The sequence below is a fragment of the Oncorhynchus tshawytscha genome, linkage group LG09 (assembly GCF_018296145.1).
Source record: "Oncorhynchus tshawytscha isolate Ot180627B linkage group LG09, Otsh_v2.0, whole genome shotgun sequence".
In the NCBI taxonomy this organism is placed as follows: domain Eukaryota; kingdom Metazoa; phylum Chordata; class Actinopteri; order Salmoniformes; family Salmonidae; genus Oncorhynchus; species Oncorhynchus tshawytscha.
In genome coordinates, this window is record NC_056437.1 from 63,491,698 (window position 1) to 63,516,073 (window position 24,376).

A 24,376-nucleotide genomic window follows, 5' to 3' on the forward strand; every position below is an offset into this window, starting at 1 on the left:
TGCTTAATGGAGAGGTGGTTATACTGGCAGCTGGTAACTGCCCACTGGACATACACTGGTTGAATCAATGTGGAATAGATGTTGAATTGAGGTCTGTGCCCAATGCCAATAAGGGTCTGTTCAAATGTATGTAGGGAGTAGGGTTCCATTTGGGATGTGACCGCTGTGTTATTTTGTTGTTGGCCCAGCTGTGGCATTTTTTTTACCCCATATTTTCAGGCGTCGATACATAACCCTGATACATAGCCTTTTGAAAAATAAGAAATGTTTCATTTGTTGGATATATACACATAACATAACATGTTACACACACGCACGCACGCACACACACTATTTATCCCATAGCAGATTACACTTTCCATTTATTAATCAAAGTTGATTAGTCCTGTAGGATCAGGGACCTTATAAGGACTTACACATCAATCTATACTGTAACTGTGGATCCTCTCCACTTGAAAGTGTATGTGTTGTGTGTGTGTGTGTGTGTGTAGGAGTCTCTGACACTGTACCCCAAATTGCCAATCATAAATCACACCTGTCTCTCTCTTTTCTCTGTCCCTCTCCCTTTTCTCTTCTCTCTCCATCCTTCTCTCTCACTCCTCTTCTCTTCCCTCTCTTCTCTCCGCTTAACTCCCACACTTCTTTTTCTTCAGTCACATCACAAATCATTATGTCAATGAGAAAAGAGACACCGTTAAAACGCAGTTACGTTTTGTAATTATATATCTTTTTTTTAATGATTTATTAACGTTTTCAGCCGTTCATTGTTCATTGAAATAAACCAAAAGGTAGGAGAAAAATATATCAACAACAACCCAGTCAGTGTAAATCAGCATCTCGGGCTCGTTCAGACAGTGGAAGACGTCCGATAGAGGTCAAAGTTCAACCAGTCCATCCAGTCGAGTCAGTTACAGAATCCCTTCTCCTTTCTGAAGATAAATAGCAATTAGTTTTAATCAGAGACTTAGTGAGCAGCTCGGACATCTCTTATATCTCCACAACTCTCTGGTTGGTATCATCTGATGGCTTATGTTATTGGTATGTTAATTCTAGATTTAAGATTCTAGATCAGTAGTTATGACGTGCTAAAAGCTCAGTTTGAATGCAGTTTCAGTTTGTATCTTCCCCCCAATTCCCTCTCCTCATCCCCAGGTTTGCAGTTTCAGTTTGTGCTCAAGTATCAAGCTAACTCAACCCCTTTCCTCGTACTCCAAGCATATTCAGAGATATTAAGAAAAAAAAACTGCTCATCAAGATTGATATAAAAATAGAATAGTGTTGATTTATGAAAATAGTGAGCAAGTAAGTTTCCACTGCACATAGACAGACTGTCCTATCTACGGACCCATATGGGAGTATTATTAAGAGTCATGGACAACTAAGTCTAAGTCCCAAATGGCACCCTATTCCTTACATAGTGAAATACTTTTGACCAGGGCATAGGTAGTGCACTATATAGGGAATTTGGTGTCAAACGTGTTAATTCGTTACATTAAACATCAATGGTCATCCACTACCCTATGGTACTGTGGATAAAGCAGATGTTGATAATGGTTTTGCATCTCTATGATCGCCCATTGCCATCATTGTTACAGAGACGACACCTTGTACAGTAGTAGCAGCACGTTTCCTTTCAGCACGTTTCCTTGACCAGGGCCCAAAGTTGTGCTTTATTAAAGAAATATTGTGCCATTTGGACGCAACCGATCTTCCTTGCCATGTGATTCATTAACCTTCCCAGAAAACAAAATAATGTGATGCTGTAGAATTACCAGCCAGTTCACCCGTGACCACCAGTCAGTAGTCGACATATATCAATATCTGATATCACGTGAAAACTGGCCACTAGGTGCAACAGGGAGCGCTGTTACCTTCAAGTAGGTTTTGGTTTTGCTTAGACATGGATGGTGGGTAGGCATAGGCATAGGCATCTGTCTCTGCTGTCAAAGGTTGCATGTTCAAATTCAGTGAAAGAAAGTTGTTTTTGAGATTTTAACTCCGCAAAATGTCTAAGTACACAATTTGACGTTTGGAAGAACTTAGAAATTGGACGTTTGAGAGACATGGATGACTGGTCTAATTCTGACGTGAGACTGTGGGAGCTAGTTAAGAATGACAAAGTATTGATAATGTTCTCTCCATTCCACATGAATTATTATGAACAAAACGATATAGCCGCACAATTTAACAGATCAGATGGTGTGTGAATTACACAAAGTTCTGAAACAAAACAAAAAAATCAACAATTACTTGAATATTTTGTCAAACCACTACTCCTCCAAGTTCATTAGCCATCTGACTGGCATCCATCCAACATTGCTTTTCAAAAAGGGATGGCCATTCTATACAATACATTTCTATGTCCCTAATGTCTAGTCTATGAAAGATTGCCACAAAAACTATTATAGGTCATATAGGGCTATATAGTGAGTTACTTTGTGCAGTAGGAGGGACAAGGAATTCTGGTACTCTACAAAAATATACTAGAAAACAGTAATCTGTTTGACCAGTCTGTGGATCCTCCATACAATGTCCTGGGGCTCTGTTGGGTATGTAGGGAGGACTGAGGGTGCACCCTTAATGGCGCTTTATTCCCTATGTACTGTAGTACTCTATTTTACTTTGCTCTACCAGAGCAAGAGCACCATAGTACACTATATAAGGAATAGAGTGCCATTTTGGATATCGCAACCTGACACATACAGTACATGGACGAGTGTTGCTCAAGCTCATGCACTAAAACCAGCTTTATCTGGCTCTGACTACACAGTCCAGTACACAACTTTGGTTTAGGTTTCATTTGGGAAGAAGAGTCCCGAAGGGTAGTTAGGGCTTGAAGCCAAAGTTTTGTGTTGCTTGAAAGTGTTGAAAGAAAAGAAGCATCAGGAGGTCTATTCTGGGCCTGTCTTCTGTCTATCGCCAAGGGTTTGAGTAATAAGAGTCAGTTGATTGGATTGGATACAGCATGAGAGGTTCGGATACACGCCCACAAAAGCCAACAGCAAGCTTCACCTTGAGAATAATGCTTATCTGAATGGACCTTGATAGACAAGGCATATTCTGGATAGCAGGACTGTACAACCCAGTTTTAAAGTAACATAAACCACTGTAGTACTAGTCCTGACCACCGTACACTTCTTGATTCCCGTTCAAAACTGGAGTAGCATAAATTGGTGTAAGTTAAACAGTAGTAACCTAACCTAAGAGAGGGTCTGGTCTACTACCATATTACTGACATATGTCCAAATCTGTCAGGTGTACACTTACTGTTGTGTTGAACCTAAATTAATGACCTGTGTCTTTACTCTATAGTATTGTTTTCGTGTTGTTATTAGTTTTCACTCTTCTTTTCTCAAAACTGTATCTAAGGTGCATAGTTCAGATATGAAACGCAGAAAGAGCTAGGCTGCGTCACAAATGGCATCCTATTCCCTACACACCTATAGGGCTCTGGTCAAAAGTAGTGCACTATGTAGGGAATAAGTACTATGGGTCCTGGTCAAAAGTAGTGCACTATATAGGGAATAGGTACCATTTGGCACTATTTCCCACCCAGAGTTTTTCTAATTTGTGGTGACAAGTTTTGCAGGCAGTAATCTATTTCTACAACACATTTAATTTATTTAAATTATGTTACATATTCCCCCGTACTGTAATTAGACATGTTCATTTCTCCAAGTGCTGCCTGTCTGCAAAGAGCCCTTGTGGGAGAACAGGTCGCAAATGTAATCCTCTTTTGTCTCTCTCCATTATTCTATTTCTCACTATTTCCTCCTTTGGGTCTGTTTAGGGATGTCCAATGGTATCTCCTCTTTAAGCAACCTCATGGCCGTGTTCATTAGGGCACACAACGTTTAAAAACATATGCAATAGTAAACCATTTTTTTTGTTTACTATTGCATATGTTTTTTTCTCCCTTTTGGTACCCAATGAACATGACCCATGTCTTGATTGATGTCTCCTCAGCCAATGTGAACACTGGAAGGAGATGTAACAGTGCAAATTATATACCCATTTTTAGTACCGTACCAGACTTTACTTACGTGATGATTGATTGACTTTACCTACCAACTTTAATCTCTCCTCTTCTTTCTTTGTCCCTCTTTTATTCCCACTTGTCACTTATTTCCTCTGTTTTAAGGTTTTTGGTAAGACTGTCAGTAGGTCAATTCTACAGTTCTATATTATCTGGTCTTTAACTTCAGTCACCCAGCCAACTCCCATTTTAGTATTATCAGCTGAAATGTAGCCTAATATACAGCTAAGGCTACTGCTCTTTTGTTAGCCAATCTTTTGCTTCTGTGCGGTGGCTAATGGGTTAATTTGTTTGATTTTCAAGTGTAGCCGAGTGTAGCCCCTTAATGCAGTGCTTTGTTCTATTTGTGCTAGATTTCGGTACGAGCCAACCTGTAACTGTGCTTTATCAATGTTGCTGCCTGGTCTGCCGTTCAGCTGTGTGCAATAACTGGAGCTGTCTAAATCAATCAGATTCCCTGTTCAAAACAAATAAAGTGGTGGGGTGCAATTGCTAGAGAGTGATTTAGACAGCAAAACATAGTGTTTTGTTCACTTGATAGTGAATTGTGCCCACTAATTGTTTTCTATACAGGTTCCCAGTAATATAACAAAAATCTAATTTCATGCTATCAATTGTTCACTTTCTAAAGGATTCAAATTGTATAGAAATGCAAAATACACAACACAATTATGCAATTTATGCACTTATGCATTTTATCACTGTATTCTTCCAATTTTAAGTTTATATTTCATATTTATTTCAAATAGCTAATTAGCAGCAGGCAATATTTATGGAAAGCACCTTTAAAACTACAGGTGTGCATATAGAAAATGTTTAACTAAACAGCAGTATCCAGTGTTTCTATTTCAAGCACACTCTGTGTCTTTGACTCTGTAAACTACAATATAGGGCAGTTATAAGAATCCCTCAAAATACCCTCTTGATCTGTTGAAAATACTTCACACACTCAACTAAGAAATCAATATATATTTTTTTATAGCTAAGATATTATTTCCTAATAGACAATGAATATTGCATTATATAAAGCTCCTACCTCAAACCATCTCATGACCAAAAGTTTTAAAGTTTTCTTAAAGAGAGAGGGGTCTTTTGATGACTGTTCCTGTTATTCCGTGCTATGAGTAAGCAGCACTGCTGTCTCCACTCATGGCTGTTTCTAGAGTGATTTCCTCCTTCCTCATGGCTGTAGCGTGATGCAATAAGTCATGGGTTTCATATGGCACTTGCATTGCTCTGCATGTATTCACATGGAAAACAACCCGCTAGAACTGAGTTACAAGAAAACTATTTTGAAATGTCAAAGGTCATATCTCCGATTCTCTACGATATGATCTCTGGTCTAGGCTGACGGTGGCCTGCAGTCTCTCCAGCTCTGGCACCCTGTCCCCATCCTCCTGCCCCTCCTCATCATCTTCCTCGTCCTGGCTGATGAAAGCCAGCTCATTCTCATAGCAGAAAGAGTTGGCTGTGGGCGTAGGATCCTTGTCCTCGTCCTCCATCTCCGCCATGTCCTTGGCACTGCACTGGGGGGTGGACGGCACCTCAAAGGTTTTGTGGAAGTGAGCGTAATCCACTTTGTACTGGCTCTTCTCCTCGAAGACGACAGGCTCGAAGCGGTGACCCCACAGAATCTCTGAGGACAGGTAGGAGCTGCGAGCTTGCGCTGTCATGGCTGTGGCTTCCACCATCCCTTCAAGTATCACCACTATCTCAAAGTCGGACAACTCCAGGTCCAGCTTGCTGATGCCGAACAGGGGGCTCTCCTCATCGATCTCGTGCACAATGGTGAGCGGGGAGACCAGGAAGATGCGGTCGATGCCCGTGTCATACCCTACGTTGATGTCAATCTGATCCAGGGGGATGTACTCACCCTCCTCTGTGATGCGGGGCTTGATGAGCTGGGCCCGGACATGGGCCTCCACCATGTGGCTCTTCCTCAGGTTGCCCACCCTCCACATAAGGCTCAGCTTCCCATCCCGCATGGCGATCACTGCATTGTTGCTGAACAGCAGCGTCTCTGCACGCTTCTTAGGCCTCGCCATCTTGGCTAAGATGGCACCGATCATGAAGGAGTCGATGATGCAGCCGAAAATGGACTGGAAGACCACCATGAAGACGGCTGAGGGGCACTCCTCCGTCACGCAGCGGAAGCCATAACCAATAGTGGTCTGTGTCTCCACGGAGAACAGGAAGGCGGCCACGAAGCTGTTGACCTGCAGGACGCAGGGGGTGAAGTTATCGTCTCCACCACCCGGGTTGTCCATATCTCCATGAAGCAAAGCGATGACCCAGAAGGCCAGGCCGAATGCCAGCCAGGACACCACGAACACCAGTGTGAACATCAGGAACATCCAGCGCCAGCGGATGTCCACGCACGTGGTGAAGATGTCTGACATGTAGCGCTGCGACTTCTCGTCCATGTGCGAGAAGTGCACATTGCACTGGCCGTTCTTGTTCACGAAGCGGCTGCGGCACTTGCGGCGCATCGTGTGGATCTTGCCGTTACCGAAGCCATTGCCCATTGTGACGGAAGGCATGGCACCGAGACGCAGGCCTTCTTCCTCCGAGGACACAATGCTGTAGCGGTGCGCCCCGACCACACTCATGACCGAGCCAGGCTCAGCCAGTGGGGCACCAGAGAGTCGCTGCTCCAACTCAACAGTCAGAGTGGTAGGCAAGACACAGGAAACAGCACTGGGGATTACAGGAAATGGGCACAGGCGGTTCCCCCCTGATGCCAAAACAGATCTCTGTCCAAGTGGCCAAATGGGTCCTAGACACACCCTTCCTGACCTGAGGAGAGAAGAGAAGCCAGAGGTTAGTCTACTATACACAAAATCCTGATATTATCTACTGTTTTTATGATAAAACAATTAATAAATGAAATATCTAAAACACTGATGTGTATTATATGTGCAACACTTGAATAAAAACTAAGCTGTTACATGCAGACCATGTTAAACAACACCCCTCACATTCTGCCTCAAAGACTCATCTACTCAGTGGCTTTTTAACTTTATTTTCAGCAGTGTTTTATCACTACAAAGGTGTAGTGTGTAGTACTCTGTCACTTTGGGCTCGGTGCGCCTTAGCAGCAGCAGATGTTGCTAATTAAACCAAGTTCACACTCTTTCTTGTGAAAATTGTAAGCAGCCATTCAGCTGGGATCCTGGTCTTGAGGCTGATAATAGTAGTTTTTAAACTCGGGTTGTGTCCCAAATGACACCCTATTCCCTTTTATAGTGTACTACTTTTGACCAGGCCCCATAGGGCTGTAGTCAAAGGTAGTGCACTATATAAGGAATAGGGTGCCATTTGGGAAGCATCCTAGATCTAAACAACAGATTCAGGGTTGGGGGTTCAATTCCATTTGAACTCAATCAATTCATCACCTATGTTTTCATTCAATTGGGAACTGGCAACAATTTTCACTATGTATGTTTTTATAGCCCTAAAATTGAATTGGAACTCATCTTCTGAATTGAACAATACAACCTTAGATTTGGGGTAATTATAGATAAAGTAAGACCCTTTGTACTGCAACTGTAGTAAGCTAATAAGGCATTTATAAGTGATATTCTTTAAGAATCTATTGGTATCTAATACCATTAATGGACCTGATTTAGGAGTAACCTCCCACCACCACCTGTCATCAGCACCCCCTGGTCTGGCTCTGGCTGTACTGTAGTCTAGTGGCTGAGCAGTGTGATTTGTCTCTCTAATAATAGCTGCCAGTCACGTTGAGTCCCCTTTTCCACAGCTCAGGCTCTGAGAGCGCACTGTGTTCTGAGTGTGTTTCTTTTCAACACAAGTACTGTACAGACCATTTTATTTCAATGCATCTCCAGCACAGTTCATGTCAACGCAACTGAGAAGCTAATTCCAATGAAACAATGTTTTGACTCTTAGGTTTTCCTCAGGTGCTGAAGAGGAAGACAGAACAGATACCATATTGCAGTGAAATGTTTAGCGACACAAAAAGTAGGTTATGGCATGTGGACCACATCGTTGTTGATTGACCTAACTAACAGTCACCTCTCTCATAGTCTCTCTCTCTCTCAAGTCTCTCTCTCTCTAATATTGCCACATGGTGTGTTTGGCTCAGTGTAGCGACCAACCAGTAAACAGGAGTTGCCGAAAGGGAACCTGATTTGCTGAGGTATTGTGGGACGGCTCAATGTAAGAGAGTGGTAAAAGCCATCACCATGGAAACAAGTCACCACGCTGAGACTGAGGTCTACTGAGATTGGGTGTGCGGCATACTGTAGCAATACCTACAGTAACATGTGTTCACTTTGGAGGCTGGTTTGATCGCAGGTGTGAGGTGGTTTGTAATTTCCTAATGTTGGTGGATTGTTGTTGTCTCAGTACACAGGTAACTTAAAATCATCCGGGGGCAGTCTTTCCTTCCTGCCCTCTTCACTATCTCCTCCTCTCCCAGAATATGGCTGTAAATCTTCCTTTTTTTCACAGGAATAACTGGCCTGGCCCGTCTTCGTGTCTTGCCACCCAAACTTAAGTATTTCTGGTTCCCTCCAGGTGGCAAAACAGTCAGAATGCCATTTGGAACTCAGCCCATGTACAGAGAAACCAGCCAACAGCAAGACAGATTGAGAAAGATTAGATGGAGAGGGCTAGTGATGGTGAGAGGGAAGTAATGTAATGGAACACAGAGAAACCAGAGAGAGTGAAGAGGTGAGAAGAAAGGATTAAAAAAGGATAGAGGTCAGGGAAGACAGGGGAGGCACTGTGGAAGGACATAAGGATGACGAAAGGGTAGAGAAGGAAGCAGAAAACAGGGGGGACCCTTAAGATTGTAGAAGGGAGGGAGAAATGGATACTGGTCTAAATATAGCTTGTCTGTCTGTTTCGTCAAATGTCTGCCAAGAAATGACTCCGCTATCTCTCCGATAACCAAAGAAAACACTGATGCTGTCACCGTGGTTACTGCTCTCATCTTGTTTTGTACCTACCTGCTGATAGACATTTCAGTATAATTTTACTTAATTTTACTGCAGTTGGGGAAATCAGGATCACATAGTGTTTCTTGGTAGTCTTAAAACAAATCTACTTATCAACAAAAGTGTACACCTCACACACATGGTTATGGTCATGTCAGATATCGAGTTGAAATGTATTCAATTTTGAGTTTGCATCCTAATATTACAGGATTTTCCGACACCCGCAATGTTGTTACAAAATTAATTCTGAAATTCTGAAATATATTAATAAAATTTGACCCATGAGGCCACTAGGTCATTTTACTACAGGAAAGGGCTACAGCCAACAGGTACAATGCATTATGATGCCAGTATGCATGAATAGAATGGTGCCAGAAGAGGCTGCCGTTTTACGGGCTCCTAACCAATTATGCTAATTTGTCAGTTTTTTCGCGTTGTTTGCAACTTATTTTGTGCGTAATGTTTCTGCCACCGTCTCTTATGACCGAAAAGAGCTTCTGGATATCAGAAAAGTGAATACTCACCTCGAATTGGAGAAAGATTTATTTTTTCTTTAACAGGTCGAACGCAAAGGATTTACTCGAGATCACCGACCAGGCCCAAATCGTTGTCATTCGCATGAAGAGAAGATGCCGATACAGGGGACGCAGGTCAGGGTGCCTTGGGAGCATTCATTGGCGAGTGGGTAACCCGCTTCTACCATCCGTCCTATTGGACAACGTGCAATCATTGGAGAATAAACTGGATGAGCTCCGGTGAAGACTATCCTACCAACTGGACTTTTAAAAACTGTAATATCTTATGTTTCACCGAGTCATGGCTGAACGACAACATGGATAATATAACGTTGGCTGGTTTTTAGGTGCATTGGCAAGATAGAACAGCTGCCTCCGGCAATACAAGGGGTGGTGGTCTGTGTCTATTTGTCAATAACAGCTGGTGCTCGAAATCAATTATTGAGGAATTCTCTAGGTTTTGCTCACCTCATCTCATGATAAGCTGTAGACCACACTATTTACCAAGACTTTTCATCTATATTTTTCATAGCTGTCTATTTACCACCACAAACCGATGCTGGCAGTAAGACCGCACTCAACGAGCTGTATAAAGCCATAAGCAAACAAGAAAATGCCCATCCAGAGGCGGCACTCCTATTGGCCAGGGACTTTAATGCAAGGAAACTTAAAACCATTTTACCAAATGTGCAACGAGGGGGGAAAAAAACTCTAGACCAGCTTTATACTCCACACACAGAGATGTGTACAAATCTCTCCCTTGCCCTCCATTTGGCAAATCTGACCATAATTCTATCCTCCTGATTCTTGCTTACATGCAAAAACTAAAACAGGAAGTACCAGTGACTCGCTTAATACGGAAGTGTCACGGCTGTTGAAGGAAGTGGACCAAGGTGCAGCGTGGTTCTTTTTATTTGGAAAATGACGCCGAACAAAACAATAAACACTACAAAAACCATGAAGCTATGTGCCATAAACAAAAGTCAACTTCCCTCATAGACAGGTGGAAAAAAGGGCTACATAAGTGTGGTTCTCAATCAGAGACAACAATTGACAGCTGTCCCTGATTGAGAACCCTACCCGGCCAAAACATAGAAATACAAATAATAGAATATAGAATACCCACCCCAACTCACACCCTGACCAAACCAAAATAGAGACATAAACAGGATCTCTAAGGTCAGGGTGTGAAAACAGGACTATTTTGCTAGCACAGACTGGGATATGTTCCGGGACTAATCCAATGGTATTGAGGAGTATTCCACATCAGTCACCGGCTTCATCATAAGTGCATCAATGACGTTGTCCCCACAGTGACCGTACGCACATACCCCAACCAGATGCCATGGATTACAGGCAACATCCGCACTGAGCTAATGGGTAGAGCTGCCGATTTCAAGGAGCGGGACTCTAACCCGGACGCTTATAAGAAATCCCACTATTCCCACAGGCAAAACGTAAATACAGGACTAAAATGGAATCCTACTAAACCGTCTCCAATGCTCATCGGATGTGGCAGGGCTTTGAAACTATTACAGATGACAAAGGGAAGCCCAGCCGTGAGCTGCCCAGTGGCACAAGGCTACCAGAGAAGCTAAATGACTTCTATACGCGCTTCGAGGCAAGCAACACTGAAGCATGCATGAGAGCACCAGCTGTTCCGGACGACTGTGTAATCACGTAGTCGATGTGAGCAAGACCTTTAAACAGGTGAACATTCACAAGGCCGCAGGGCCAGACCAATTGCCAGGACGTGTACTGCGAGCATGCGCTGACCAACTGACAAGTGTCATCAATGACATTGTCAACATGTCCCTGGCCGAGTCTGTAATACCTACATGTTTCAAGCAGACCACCATAGTCCCTGTGCCCAAGACCACCAAGGTAACCTACCTAAATGACTACCGACCCGTAGCACTCATTTCTGTAGCCATGAACTGCTTTGAAAGGCTGGTCATGGTTCACATCAACACCATCATCCCAGAAACCCTAAACCCACTCCAATTTGCATATCGCCCTAACAGATCCACAGATGACACAATCTCTATTGCACTCAACACTGACCTTTCCCACCTGGACAAAATGAACACCTACGTGAGAATGCTGTTCATTGACTACAGCTCAGCATTCAACACCATTGTACCCTCAAAGCTCATCACTAAGCTAAGGACCCTGGGGGACTAAACACCTCCCTCTGCAATTGGATCCTGGATAGGCAACAACACATCTGCCACGCTGATCCTTAACACAGAGGCCCTTCAGAGTGGTGTGTGCTTAGTCCCCTCCTGTACTCCCTGTTCACCCATGACCAAGTGGCCAAGCACGACTCCAACATCATCATTAAGTTTGCCGACGACACAACAGTAATAGGCCTGGTCATAGACAATGATGAGACAGCCTATATGTCAGAGACCTGGAAGTGTGGTGCCAGGACAACAATCGCTCCCTCAACATGATTAAGACAAAGGAGATGATTGTGGACTACAGGAAAAGGAGGGCCGATCACAGCCCCATTCTCATCGAAGGGGCTGTAGTGGAGCAGGTTGAGAGCTTCAAGTTCCTTGAAGTTCCACAACACCTACAAACTAACATGGTCCAACCACACCAAGACAGTCGTGAAGAGGGCACGACAATGCTTATTCCCCCTCAGAAGACTGAAAAGATTTGGCATGGGTCCTCACATCCTCAAAAAGTTCTACAGCTGCACCATCAAGAGCATACTGACTGGTTGCATTACCGCCTGGTATGGCAACTGCTCAGTCTTCGACCGCAATGGCGCTACAGAGGGTAATGCGTACGGCCCAGTACATCACTGTGGCCAAGCTTCCTGCCATCCAGGACCTCTATACCAGGTGGTGTCAAAGACTCCAGCCACCCTGGTCATGGATTGTTCTCTCTGCTACTGCACGTCAAGAGGTACCAGAGTGCCAAGACTAGGTCCAAAAGGCTTCTTAACAGCTGCTACCCCCAAGCCATAAGACTACTGAAGAGCTAATGAAATGGCTACCTGGACTATTTTGTATTGACACCCCCCTTTTTTACGCTGCTGCAACTCACTGTTTATTATCTATTATCAATGTATAGTCACTTTACCTCAATTATCTCGACTACCCTGTACCCCCGCACATTGACTCGGTACCGGTACCCCCTGTATATAGGTATTGTTATTGTTATTTTATTGTTGCTATTTTGTTTTTTACCTTAGTTTATTTAGCAAATATTTTCCTTAACTCATTTTTTTTTTAAACAGCATTGTAAGGGCTTGTAAGTAAGCATTTCACGGGAAGGTCTACACCTGTTGTATTCGGCGCATGTGACAAATACAATTTTATTTGATTTTGGATTTCCGTTATGATGTCTGTGTGACCCCTTGTAATGTCTTAGAGTCATAAGAAACAAATTATGTTTTAGTTGTCATAGAAGACTTGGTAAACAAGTTATGTATTATAGCTTGAAAACATGCTTAAAAAGAATGTAATGTTGCTCTCTACAGATATAAAATATAACTCAGGCGCTATCTGCAAGGGAAAATAAGTATTTGTCAGAGGCCCACCCTTAAATGTAATGCATTACGCACATCTTGCAGAGTGAGAATTTAAGTCCATTACACTGTCCCTGTGCAACACATAATGTTACCCAAAGTTGATTTGCCTCTTCTACGACAGTGAAACCATGAGATAATTGCCATCTGAACTTGATCAGCCGTCTGAGATGGCAGAGTCACACATGGCTATATGCAGAGACTGCACTATTGCCAGATGACTCGCAGATCATATGAAAGTTTTAATGCCACGAATAGACACACGGCGGTGTTAGATGTTACACAGTAGAGGGGACAGGACAGGAGTTGGAACATCTTCAGAGGGGGAAAAACATATATTAGTCTATGGCTGGCCATTGGAATATACTGTATATTAGTCTATGGCTGGACATTGGAATATATATTAGTCTGTCTGGCCATTGAAACAAGGCTGGTTAGACTAGTTTAGATCAGGCCTTGTACTTAATGTCACTTTTCTCTTTAATGGATTTCAGATGAAGTGGGGCTGAATATCGTCTATAATGTACACTGAACATGTATTAATTAAACACTTTAAATTTCATGTCATTATTGAAAGCCTGCTGGTTCCAATTGCAATGACATTATCACAGAGTTAGTGGGAGAGGAATAAAATAAATGAGAGCTGAACAGAGGAACACACACAATCTTTCAAAGCTCCCTATGGGCCCTGCTCAAAATAAGTGCTATTTGGGACACAGGCTAAGTGAGTCAGAGAGCACTGTAGAGAGAGACATCTACTGTGAGATGATTCAGCACATAGCCAATTGTAATCCGACCTTTATAGCTGATCCCCCACCCTCGACTTATGTGACCCACTGCCTGACTGGCTAACAAACACACTCCGAAGTCCGAACCCTCAAAACAACACAAACGTTCAAACACAGAGACAAAGACAGACAGAGAGACCGAAATACAGACAGACTCAGAAATTTGTGTCCATCCATGATTATCTCCTTGGTATTTATGACTATTATATTTCAAGAGGGTCTTAAAGTCCAATGAATGAAGTCCATGCCAAGACGATCTTGTTGCTGTAGTTTGGTTTGATTGACATGTAGTTACAGACATTTTGGCTACCTGTTGGTTTGGTTTATGTCATCTACTTTCTGAATATTCACAGCAAAGGAGTAGGGTCAAGCGAATTTCATGATTTACAGAACTATTATTTTTACTGAGTTGAAATGAGAGGACCTCATAATTCCCAGCTTTGATCTATACTGAAATCAAACTCCCAGAGCTGTCAGCATGCAGACGGGACACCACAGGTGTGTGAGTGTTTCACAATCTTCATAGTAGAGTATGTATGAATGCTCATCTGACATGGAACAGAATGCACAGACTACAGGATGGAATAACATGGCTATGTGAACCTTGTGTGGTTCTTTTTCATATTTGTCTCATACCACATTCATAGCCAATCCAAGTAAACTGCTTACAGTTAGAGATTAATTATCACACAATTTGGAAACTTGTAAAATATCAGAATTCTGTCTTCCCCAGACACAATTATAATTATTTGGGTGTTCTGTAAGATTTCAGTAACCCTTTACCCTTTATATGTCATAACAGCTGACATAACTTGTCATAACCTGCTATAACTGTCATGACACATACAGTGGGGCAAAAAAGTATTTAGTCAGCCACCAATTGTGCAAGTTCTCCCACTTAAAAAGATGAGAGAGGCCTGTAATTTTCATCATAGGTACACTTCAACTATGACAGACAAAATGAGAAGAAAATCCAGAAAATCACATTGTAGGATTTTTAATGAATTTATTTGCAAATTATGGTGGAAAATAAATATTTGGTCAATAACAAAAGTTTATCTCAAAACTTTGTTATATACCCTTTGTTGGCAATGACAGAGGTAAAACGTTTTCTGTAAGTCTTCACAAGGTTTTCACACACTGTTGCTGGTATTTTGGCCCATTCCTCCATGCAGATCTCCTCTAGAGCAGTGATGTTTTGGGGCTGTTGCTGGGCAACACAGACTTTCAACTCCCTCCCAAAATTTTCTATGGGGTTGAGATCTGGAGACTGGCTAGGCCACTCTAGGACCTTGAAATGCTTCTTACGAAGCCACTCCTTCGTTGCCCGGGCGGTGTGTTGGGGATCATTGTCATGCTGAAAGACCCAGCCACGTTTCATCTTCAATGCCCTTGCTGATGGTAGGCTTTGTTACTTTGGTCCCAGCTCTCTGCAGGTCATTCACTAGGTCCCCCGTGTGGTTCTGGGATTTTTGCTCACCGTTCTTGTGATCATTTTGACCCCACGGGGTGAGATCTTGTGTGGAGCCCCAGATCGAGGGAGGTTATCAGTGGTCTTGAATGTCTTCCATTTCCTAATAATTGCTCCCACAGTTGATTTCTTCAAACCAAGCTGCTTACCTATTGCAGATTCAGTCTTCCCAGCCTGGTGCAGGTCTACAATTCTGTTTCTGGTGTCCTTTGACAGCTCTTTGGTCTTGGCCATAGTGGAGTTTGGAGTGTGACTGTTTGAGGTTGTGGACAGGTGTCTTTTATACTGATAACAAGTTCAAACAGGTGCCATTAATACAGGTAACGAGTGGAGGACAGAGGAGCCTCTTAAAGAAGAAGTTACAAGTCTGTGAGAGCCAGAAATCTTGCTTGTTTGTAGGTGACCAAATACTTATTTTCCACCATAATTTGCAAATAAATTCATAAAAAATCCTACAATGTGATTTTTAAGTGGGAGATCTTGCACAATTGGTGGCTGACTAAATTCTTTTTTGCCCCACTGTATATTTAGACCTTATTGTGACAAATATTGCGTTATTTTATGGCTGGTTATCACATCTACATAAGAGTGTCAAAACCTACCACAAAACATTGGGCCATAACACCATTCCATTACACCATAGTCTACCTGACAAAGGTCTGTTAATGTTAAATAATACTTTTTTTATTGACCATGTTAAATTGTCATTGTAATTGCGCACACATTGATGTCAGACATGCTCCTACCCCAATGCTCTGTTGCTGATGACTAGGATGAATGCAGGAACAGATTTCAAGAGCAGGTCAAGACACCTTCTTTTTGACTGATGTCTGATATAAGGGCATGTACATGATAGGACTATCTGGCTTATTTGATTATGATGGTCATAATGCTTCTTGACAGTCATAAAGTGTATTTTCTTAGTCCAGGATGGTTATAATGATTCATGACAGCCATAAAGTGTATTTTCTTTTTTAAGTTACTTAAAATATGATGAAAAAAACAACTTTAAAGAATTAATTGCAACAACAACAAAATACATAAGAAACAAACTTTCAAATCAAAGGAAACTTCTTGGAAGGGAAAAACTAATTTGAATAAATTTGGGTTTTGAAACTTGTGTTGGTGTCATAACCAGCAATAAAATAACGCAATATATGTCACAACAGATGTAAGTATATGGCAGCGTTATGAGCATATTATAACAAGTTATGTTATAACCATGTAATAATGTCAAGTTATGTTATAACCATGTAATAATGTCTTATGACATTGGGTGTCAAGTAAAGTGTTACCAAGATTTCTAGAATATAGACTGATGTGAGTATAGTATTTGTTAAGCCATGTTATAAAAGTGGTTTATTTACTGTACACAAACAAACACATACTCTCTCTCTCACACACACACACACACACACACACACACACACACACACACACACACACACACACACACACACACACACACACACACACACACACACACACACACACACACACACTGTCACACTCTGACCATGATTTGCGTTGTTTGTTTCTATGTTTTGTTTGGTCAGGGTGTGATATGAGTGGGCATTCTATGTTGTATGTCTAGTTTGTCTATTTCTATGTGTTTTGGCCTGATATGGTTCTCAATCAGTGGCAGGTGTTTGTCGTTGTCTCTGATTGGGAACCATATTTAGGTAGCCTGTTTTGTATTGTGGTTGGTGGGTTATTGTCTATGTGATGTTGCATGTTAGCACTCATTTTCTATAGCGGTCCCGTTTCGTCTGGTTAGTTTGTTTGTTTGTTTGTTTTAGCGTGTACTTAGAGTTTTTTTCGTCAATCATTAAATCATGCATTCACACCACGCTGCGCTTTGGTCTCCTCAATACAACGATCGTGACACACACACACACACACACACACACACACACACACACACACACACACACACACACACACACACACACACACACAAACCTGTGCAAGAGAAAGAAAGGAGCGTACAAAGAAGTACGATTACAAAAACATTTTATAATAATAATAATACAGTGCCTATTGAATGTCTACACCCCCCTTTGGATTTATTCATATTTTATTGTGTTACAAAGTGGAATGAAAATTAATTGAATTGACATTTTTTTGTCGACAATCTACATGAAATAATTTCAAAGTGGGAAAAAAATTCAGAATTTGTTTTAAAATGAAAAATAAAACACTAATATACTTTGATTAGATACGTGTTCACCCCCGAGTAAATACATGTTAGAAACACCTTTGGCAGCGATTAGAGCTGTGAGTCCTGGGTAAATCTCATAAGAGCTTGGCACACCTGTATTGTACAATATTTGCCGATTATTCTTTTAAAAATTCTTCAAGCTCTGTCAAGGTGACAGATTTATCAAGCAGATTTAAGTCAAAACTGTAACGTGGCCACTCAGGAACATTCACTGACTTCTTGGTAAGCAACTCCATTATAGATGTGGCTTTGTGTTGTAGGTTATTGTCCTGCTGAAAGGTGAATTCCTCTCCTAGTGTCTGGTATAAAGCAGACTGAAGCATGTTTTCCTCTAGGTTGTTGCTGGTGCTTAGCTCCATCCCATTTTTTCATCCTGAAAAACTCCCCAGTCTTTGCTGATGTCAAGCATACCCATATAGCCACCACCATGCTTGAAAATAAGGAGGCAGTTACTCAGTGTTGTGTAGGATTTGCCCCAAACACAAGACTTTGCATTTAGGCCAAAAAGTGTATTCCTTTGCTGTGTGTTCTTGCAGTATTACTTTAGTGCCTTGTTGCATACTGTACATATGCAAAAAACGGCTTCAGTCTGTAAATTTGTATTCAGTTCAGAAGGACTACTGCATCTTTGTGTCTGGGTGATTTACTACATAATCCACAGCATAATTATTAACTTGACCATCCTTTAAGATATATTCAATGTCTGGTTTGTTATTGTTACCCATCTACCAATCACTGCCCTTCCTTCTGAGGCTTTCGAAAAGCTCCCTGGTCTTTGTAGTTGAATCTGTGCTTGAAATGCAATACTTGACCGAGGGACCTTACATACATAACTTATTATGTGATTTGTTAAGCCACATTTTACTCCTGAACTATGTTAGGCTTGCCTAAACAAAGGGGGTGAATACTTATGTAACAACTACATTTTAGTTATTTAATTTATATTATTTTGTAAAAATGTGTAGACTTCTTTTCTCTTTGACATTAAGGAGAATTTTGTGTAAATCAATGACAAAAAAATTACAATAAAATCTACAGTATTTCAATCCCACTTTGTAATGCAACCAAATGTGAAAAAAGTTCAAGGGGGTGTAGACTTTCTAGGCATTGTACGTATATGCCATTTATTGGATTGTTTTAATTAGGGATCCAAGGCAACAGCTACTCTTCCCTGAGTCCAAACACATCGGCACTTATATCACACAATAAACAAAAGATAAACGCAGTATATCATACAACATTATTACACCACTACATATCCACAACATAAAATGTACAACATCACCATACAACAATATTACAATGCACGTATGTGTAGAGTGTGTGAGTGTGCATATCTGTGTGTGTGTGTGCACGCGCTCACGTATATCTTCATGTCACACCCTGATCAGTTTCACCTGTCCTTGTTATTGTCTCCACCCCCTCTTGGTGTCGCTTGTTATCCCTGGTGTATATATCCCTGTGTTTACTGTCTCTCTGTGCCAATTCGTCTTTTACGTTCCAAGTCAACCAGCGTGTTTTTCCCGTGCTCCTGCCTTTTACATTCTCTTTTACTAGTCCTCCCGGTTTTGACCCTTGCCTGTTTTCTGGACTCTGTCCATTCTGCCTGCCCTGACCTCGAGCCTGCCTGCCTTGCCTACTCCTTTTGGACTAATAAATATCAAATACTCAAACTATCTGCCTCCCATGTCCGCATCTGGGTCTCGCCTTGTGCCCTTATACAGTCTCCGCTGTTCCATAAGGTGTATTTTTATCAGTTTTTTAAAAATCTGATTCTACTGCTTGCATCAGTTAACTGATGTGGAATAGAGTTCCATGTAGCCATGGGTCTACGTAGTACTGTGCACCTCCCATAGTCTGTTTTAGACTTGGGGATTGTGAAGAGACCTCTGGTGGCGTGTCTTGTGGGTTCATGTCCGAGCTGTGTGCTAGTAGTTTAGACAGACACCTCAGTGCATTCAACATGTCAACACTTCTTACAAAAACAAATAGTGATGAAGTCGATCTCTCCTCTACTTTGAGCCATGAGAGATTTACAGGCATATTAGTAATGTTAGCTCTCCATGTACAGTGGGGAGAACACGTATTTGATACACTGCAGATTTTGCAGGTTTTCTTACTTACAAAGCATGTAGAGGTCTGTAATTTTTATCATAGATACACATCAACTGTGAGAGACAGAATCTAAAACAAAAATCCAGAAAATCCCATTGTATGATTTTTAAGTAATTAATTTGCATTGTATTGCATGACATAAGTATTTGATCACCTACCAACCAGTAAGAATTCCGGCTCTCACAGATCTGTTAGTTTTTCTTTAAGAAGCCCCCCTGTTCTCCACCCATTACCTGTATTAACTGTACCTGTTTGAACTCATTACCTGTATAAAAGACACCTGTCCACACACTCAATCAAACAGACTCCAACCTCTCCACAATGGCCAAGACCAGAGAGCTGTGTAAGGACATCGGGGATAAAATTGTAGACCTGCACAAGGCTGGGATGGGCTACAGGACAATAGGCAAGCAGCTTGGTGAGAAGGCAACAACTGTTGGCGCAATTATTAGAAAATGGAAGAAGTTCAAGATGACGGTCAATCACCCTCGGTCTGGGGCTCCATGCAAGATCTCACCTCGTGGGGCATCAATGATCATGAGGAAGGTGAACTACAGAACTACACGGCAGGACCTGGTCAATGACCTGAAGAGAGCTGGGACCACAGTCTCAAAGAAAACCATTAGTAACACACTACGCGGTCATGGATTAAATCCTGCAGTGCACGCAAGGTCCCTGTGCTCAAGCCAACGCATGTCCAGGCCCATCTGAAGTTTGCCAATGACCATCTGGATGATCCAGAGGAGGAATGGGAGAAGGTCATGTGGTCTGACGAGACAAAAATATAGCTTTTTGGTCTAAACTCCACTCGCCGTATTTGGAGGAAGAAGAAGGATGAGTACAACCCCAAGAACACCATCCCAACCGTGAAGCATGGAGGTGGAAACATCATTCTTTGGGGATGCTTTTCTGCAAAGGGGACAGGACGACTGCACCGTATTGAGGGAAGGATGGATGGGGCCATGTATCAGGAGATCTTGGCCAACAACCTCCTTCCCTCAGTAAGAACATTGAAGATGGGTCGTGGCTGGGTCTTCCAGCATGACAACGACCCTAAACCCACAGCCAGGGCAACTAAGGAGTGACTCCGCAAGAAGCATCTCAAGGTCCTGGAGTGGCCTAGCCAGTCTCCAGACCTGGACCCAATAGAAAATCTTTGGAGGGAGCTGAAAGTCCGTATTGCCCAGCGACAGCCTCGAAACCTGAAGGATCTGGAGAAGGTCTATATGGAGGAGTGGGCCAAAATCCCTGCTGCAGTGTGTGCAAGAACTACAGGAAATGTATGATCTCTGTAATTGCAAACAAACGTTTCTGTACCAAATATTAAGTTCTGCTTTTCTGATGTATCAAATACTTATGTCATGCAATAAAATGCTAATTAATTACTTAAAAATCATACAATGTGATTTTTGTTTTAGATTCCGTCTCTCACAGTTGAAGTGTACCTATGATAAAATTACAGACCTCTACATGCTTTGTAAGTAGGAAAACCTGCAAAATCGGCAGTGTATCAAATACTTGTTCTCCCCACTGTACATTTAAGGGCCAGCCGTGCTGCCCTGTTCTGAGCCAATTATAATTTTCTGAGGTCCCTCTTTGTTGCACCTGACCACACCACTGAATAGGCATGACAAAACTAGGGCCTGTGGGACCTGCCTTGTTGATAGTGTTGTTAAAAGGCAGAGCTGTGCTGTATTATGGACAGCCTTCTCCCCAGCTCAGCTACTGTTGCATCAACATGTTTTGACCATGACAGTGGTCAACTTGCTCAATTTCCTCATTATTTATAACAATATTTAGTTGAAGTTTCTGGTTTAGTGAACGATTTGTCCCAAACACAATGCTTTTAGTTTTTGAAATATTGAACTTATTACTTGCCACCCATTCTGAAACTAACTGCAGCTCTTTGTTAAATTAAGTGTTGCAGTGATTTCACTTGCTGTAATAGCTGACGTGTATAGTGTTGAGTCATCCACATACATAGACACACTGGCTTTACTCAAAGACAGTGGCAATTCATTAGTAAAGATTGAAAAAAGTAATGGGCCTAGACAGCTGCCTTGGGGAATTCCTGGATTATGTTGGAGAGGCTTCCATTGAAGAACACCCTCTGTGTTCTGTTATACTCTTTATCCACAATATAGCAGGGGGTGTAAAGCCATAACACATAAGCTTTTCCAGCAATATACTATGATCGATAATGTCAAAAGCTGCACTGAAGTCTAACAAAACAGCTCCCACAATTTTTTATGATAAATTTCTCTCAGCCATTCATTTGTGTAAGTGCAGTTGAATGTCTTTCCCTATAACCGTGCTGAAAGTCTGTTGTCAATTTGTTTACAATAAAATAACATTGTATCTGGTCAAACAATGTTTTCCAAAAGTTTGCTTAGGGTTGGTAACAGGCTGATTGGTCAGCTATTTAAGGCAGTAAAGGGGCTTTACTATCCTTGGGTAACAGAAATACTTCTGCTTCCCTCCAGGCTGAGGGCATACTTTTTAGTAGGCTTAGATCGAAGATATGGCCAAAAGGAGTGGCAATATCGTCCCCTATTATCTTAACTAATTTTCCATCCAAGTTGTCAGACCCCGGTGGCTTGTCATTATTGACATACAACAATCATTTCCCCCCTCTTCCACACTCACTTTACGGAATTTAAAATTACAATGCTTGGTTGGTCTTGTTGGCAGGGCTGAGCCCTGGTCAAAAATAGTACATTATATAGGGTGCCATACACCTATGGGGACAAACACCTACAGTACTGTAAGTCCAGACAGTATGCTTCAGAGGCAACCTGTTCCATAACTCTGTGTGTAAATGAGGGTATTAGGGCTCCCTTGTGCTTTTGGTGTGTGAGTCATGAGTCATATGTATTCAAGTTATGCCTATTAGTAATACTGAAATTATAATTAGTAGCATTTAAATTGAGCTGATTCCTGGGTGTCCTATGAGTGTGAGAAATTGCTGTGTTTCAAATTGTCATGGTGGGTTTCCTTGGGGCTTAAAGATTTCCACGGTTGAATGATACCTTAGTGAAGCATTGGGTCAGTCAGGACAATGCGGATAAACCTGGTCCCAAGTGTTGAGAATGTGCTCATTCCGTGTCTGTTTAGTTGTGTGACGTCTTTTGGATACAGGAAGGACTGTGCAGTTGCGTCCCCTGGGACTTCTGTAGGAGACCCCTAGGGAACCTTGCTTGTCCCTTTCTCCTCTCCCCCTTCTTCTCACAGCACACACAGCCCATGGCCTAAATATCCACCTCTGCCTTCAAGCCTCACTTCCCTCTCTCCTCCCTGCACCACAGAATGCTCTGGATCTGGAATCCAGCTGCAGTGGAGGTGTTTTGACAATAGGGAGAAAGACAACACGGAGGGAAAAGAAATATAATTACTAGAATGTAGTGCTGAGCGATTAACAGAAATGTTGGTTAGGCAGCACCTCTATAGAGATGAGATGGTGACTTGGAATTAAATAATAGTCATCAAATAAAACAAATGTAATATACACAATAACTGAAATATTTTATTAAAGTAATGTGAAGTAATGGGCAGTCACTACCATTATGGGACTTTTATTAATTGTTTTATTCTGAGTTGTTACAGCATTCAACCCACATAATGCATAGTTCATTTAATGTTTAAAAAAGTTATCCAAACCAAATTATTTTTAAAATATTCTAACCAAAACTGAACCGACCTCATCGCTCAGCACTTTTAAATTGTTACCCGTTTATACTTTAATGGGGATGTCTGTTCAAGTAATAGGAGCTATAGTTAGGTTTATAGGGTTAGGGTTAAGGTTAGATTTTGGGTTTAGAGTTAGGGTATGGGTAAGGTAATGGTGAGGATTAGGCGTTAGAGAAAAAAGGATTTTGAATGGGACTGAATTGTGTGTCCCCACAAGGTTAGTTATATAAGACTGTGTGCGTGCGCATGTGTATTTGTGCACATGTGTGTGTTTGAGCTGGGTGGATTGAGTCCGGATTAGGTTATTCCAGACTTCAGTGATGTACTGTAGATAATCATCTGACTAGAGGAGCTTTAGTGTGCTATTGTCATATTGCGGGGCTGTCTCTGGCTGGTCAGGACTTCACTCCTGTCTCAGTCCTTCGCGTCCTCTGCGCTTCCTGAATCAAACTACGAAGGTTGAATCTCAGTCTTTCCTCTGTCCTATCCTCAAATCCTCTCTTCCCTTCCTCTCTAGCCATTTAACTACTACTAGTTTCAGCCATTATGTTAGTCAATCGAGATCTCCTCTTCCGTCCACAATAACATCAACAGCAGTGATGTAGACGTCAAAAAGGTGGGTGAACTCGAGGCAGATAAAACCTTATGACACATTTATATATGCCTAGGGGAGAGACAGACAGGCTGCACAGACAAATGAGACAGAGATTAGATAAAGGCATGAGATCAAGGACAGACTTGATGTAATGTACTATTTCCATCTGTCCCTGTCCAGGTCTCCCTCATAACAGAATGTTAATAATAAACAAATAAATAAATAATTACACGTCTCTCTGTCCCCCTTGGCATCCTTTCATCTCAGGTTTACCTGTGCCCAATCAGATGAGACAGCTGTCATCTTACTGTGCTCATATTCTGAAGCTACATCCCCTATGGAACCCTATTCCCTATATAGTGCATTACGTTCGACTAGGGCCCATTGTGCACTTTAGGAAAAAAGGGTACCATTTGGGATGCAACCTGAATGTAAAACTCCCG

At 41.9% G+C, this 24,376-nt stretch overlaps 1 protein-coding gene across 1 annotated transcript in view; it reads right to left on the reverse strand.

Annotated features, from left to right (window-relative positions):
• Positions 1–705: 705 nt before the first annotated feature.
• The window catches only part of LOC112246419 (ATP-sensitive inward rectifier potassium channel 12-like), a 56,821-nt gene continuing 33,150 nt past the window's right edge, over positions 706–24,376 (reverse strand). Inside the window, exon 2 of the mRNA XM_024414731.2 lies at positions 706–6,832. Within this exon, the coding sequence (XP_024270499.1) occupies positions 5,344–6,645 (1,302 nt within the window). The 5' untranslated portion in view covers positions 6,646–6,832 and the 3' untranslated portion in view covers positions 706–5,343. The remainder of the gene's footprint in view (positions 6,833–24,376) is intronic.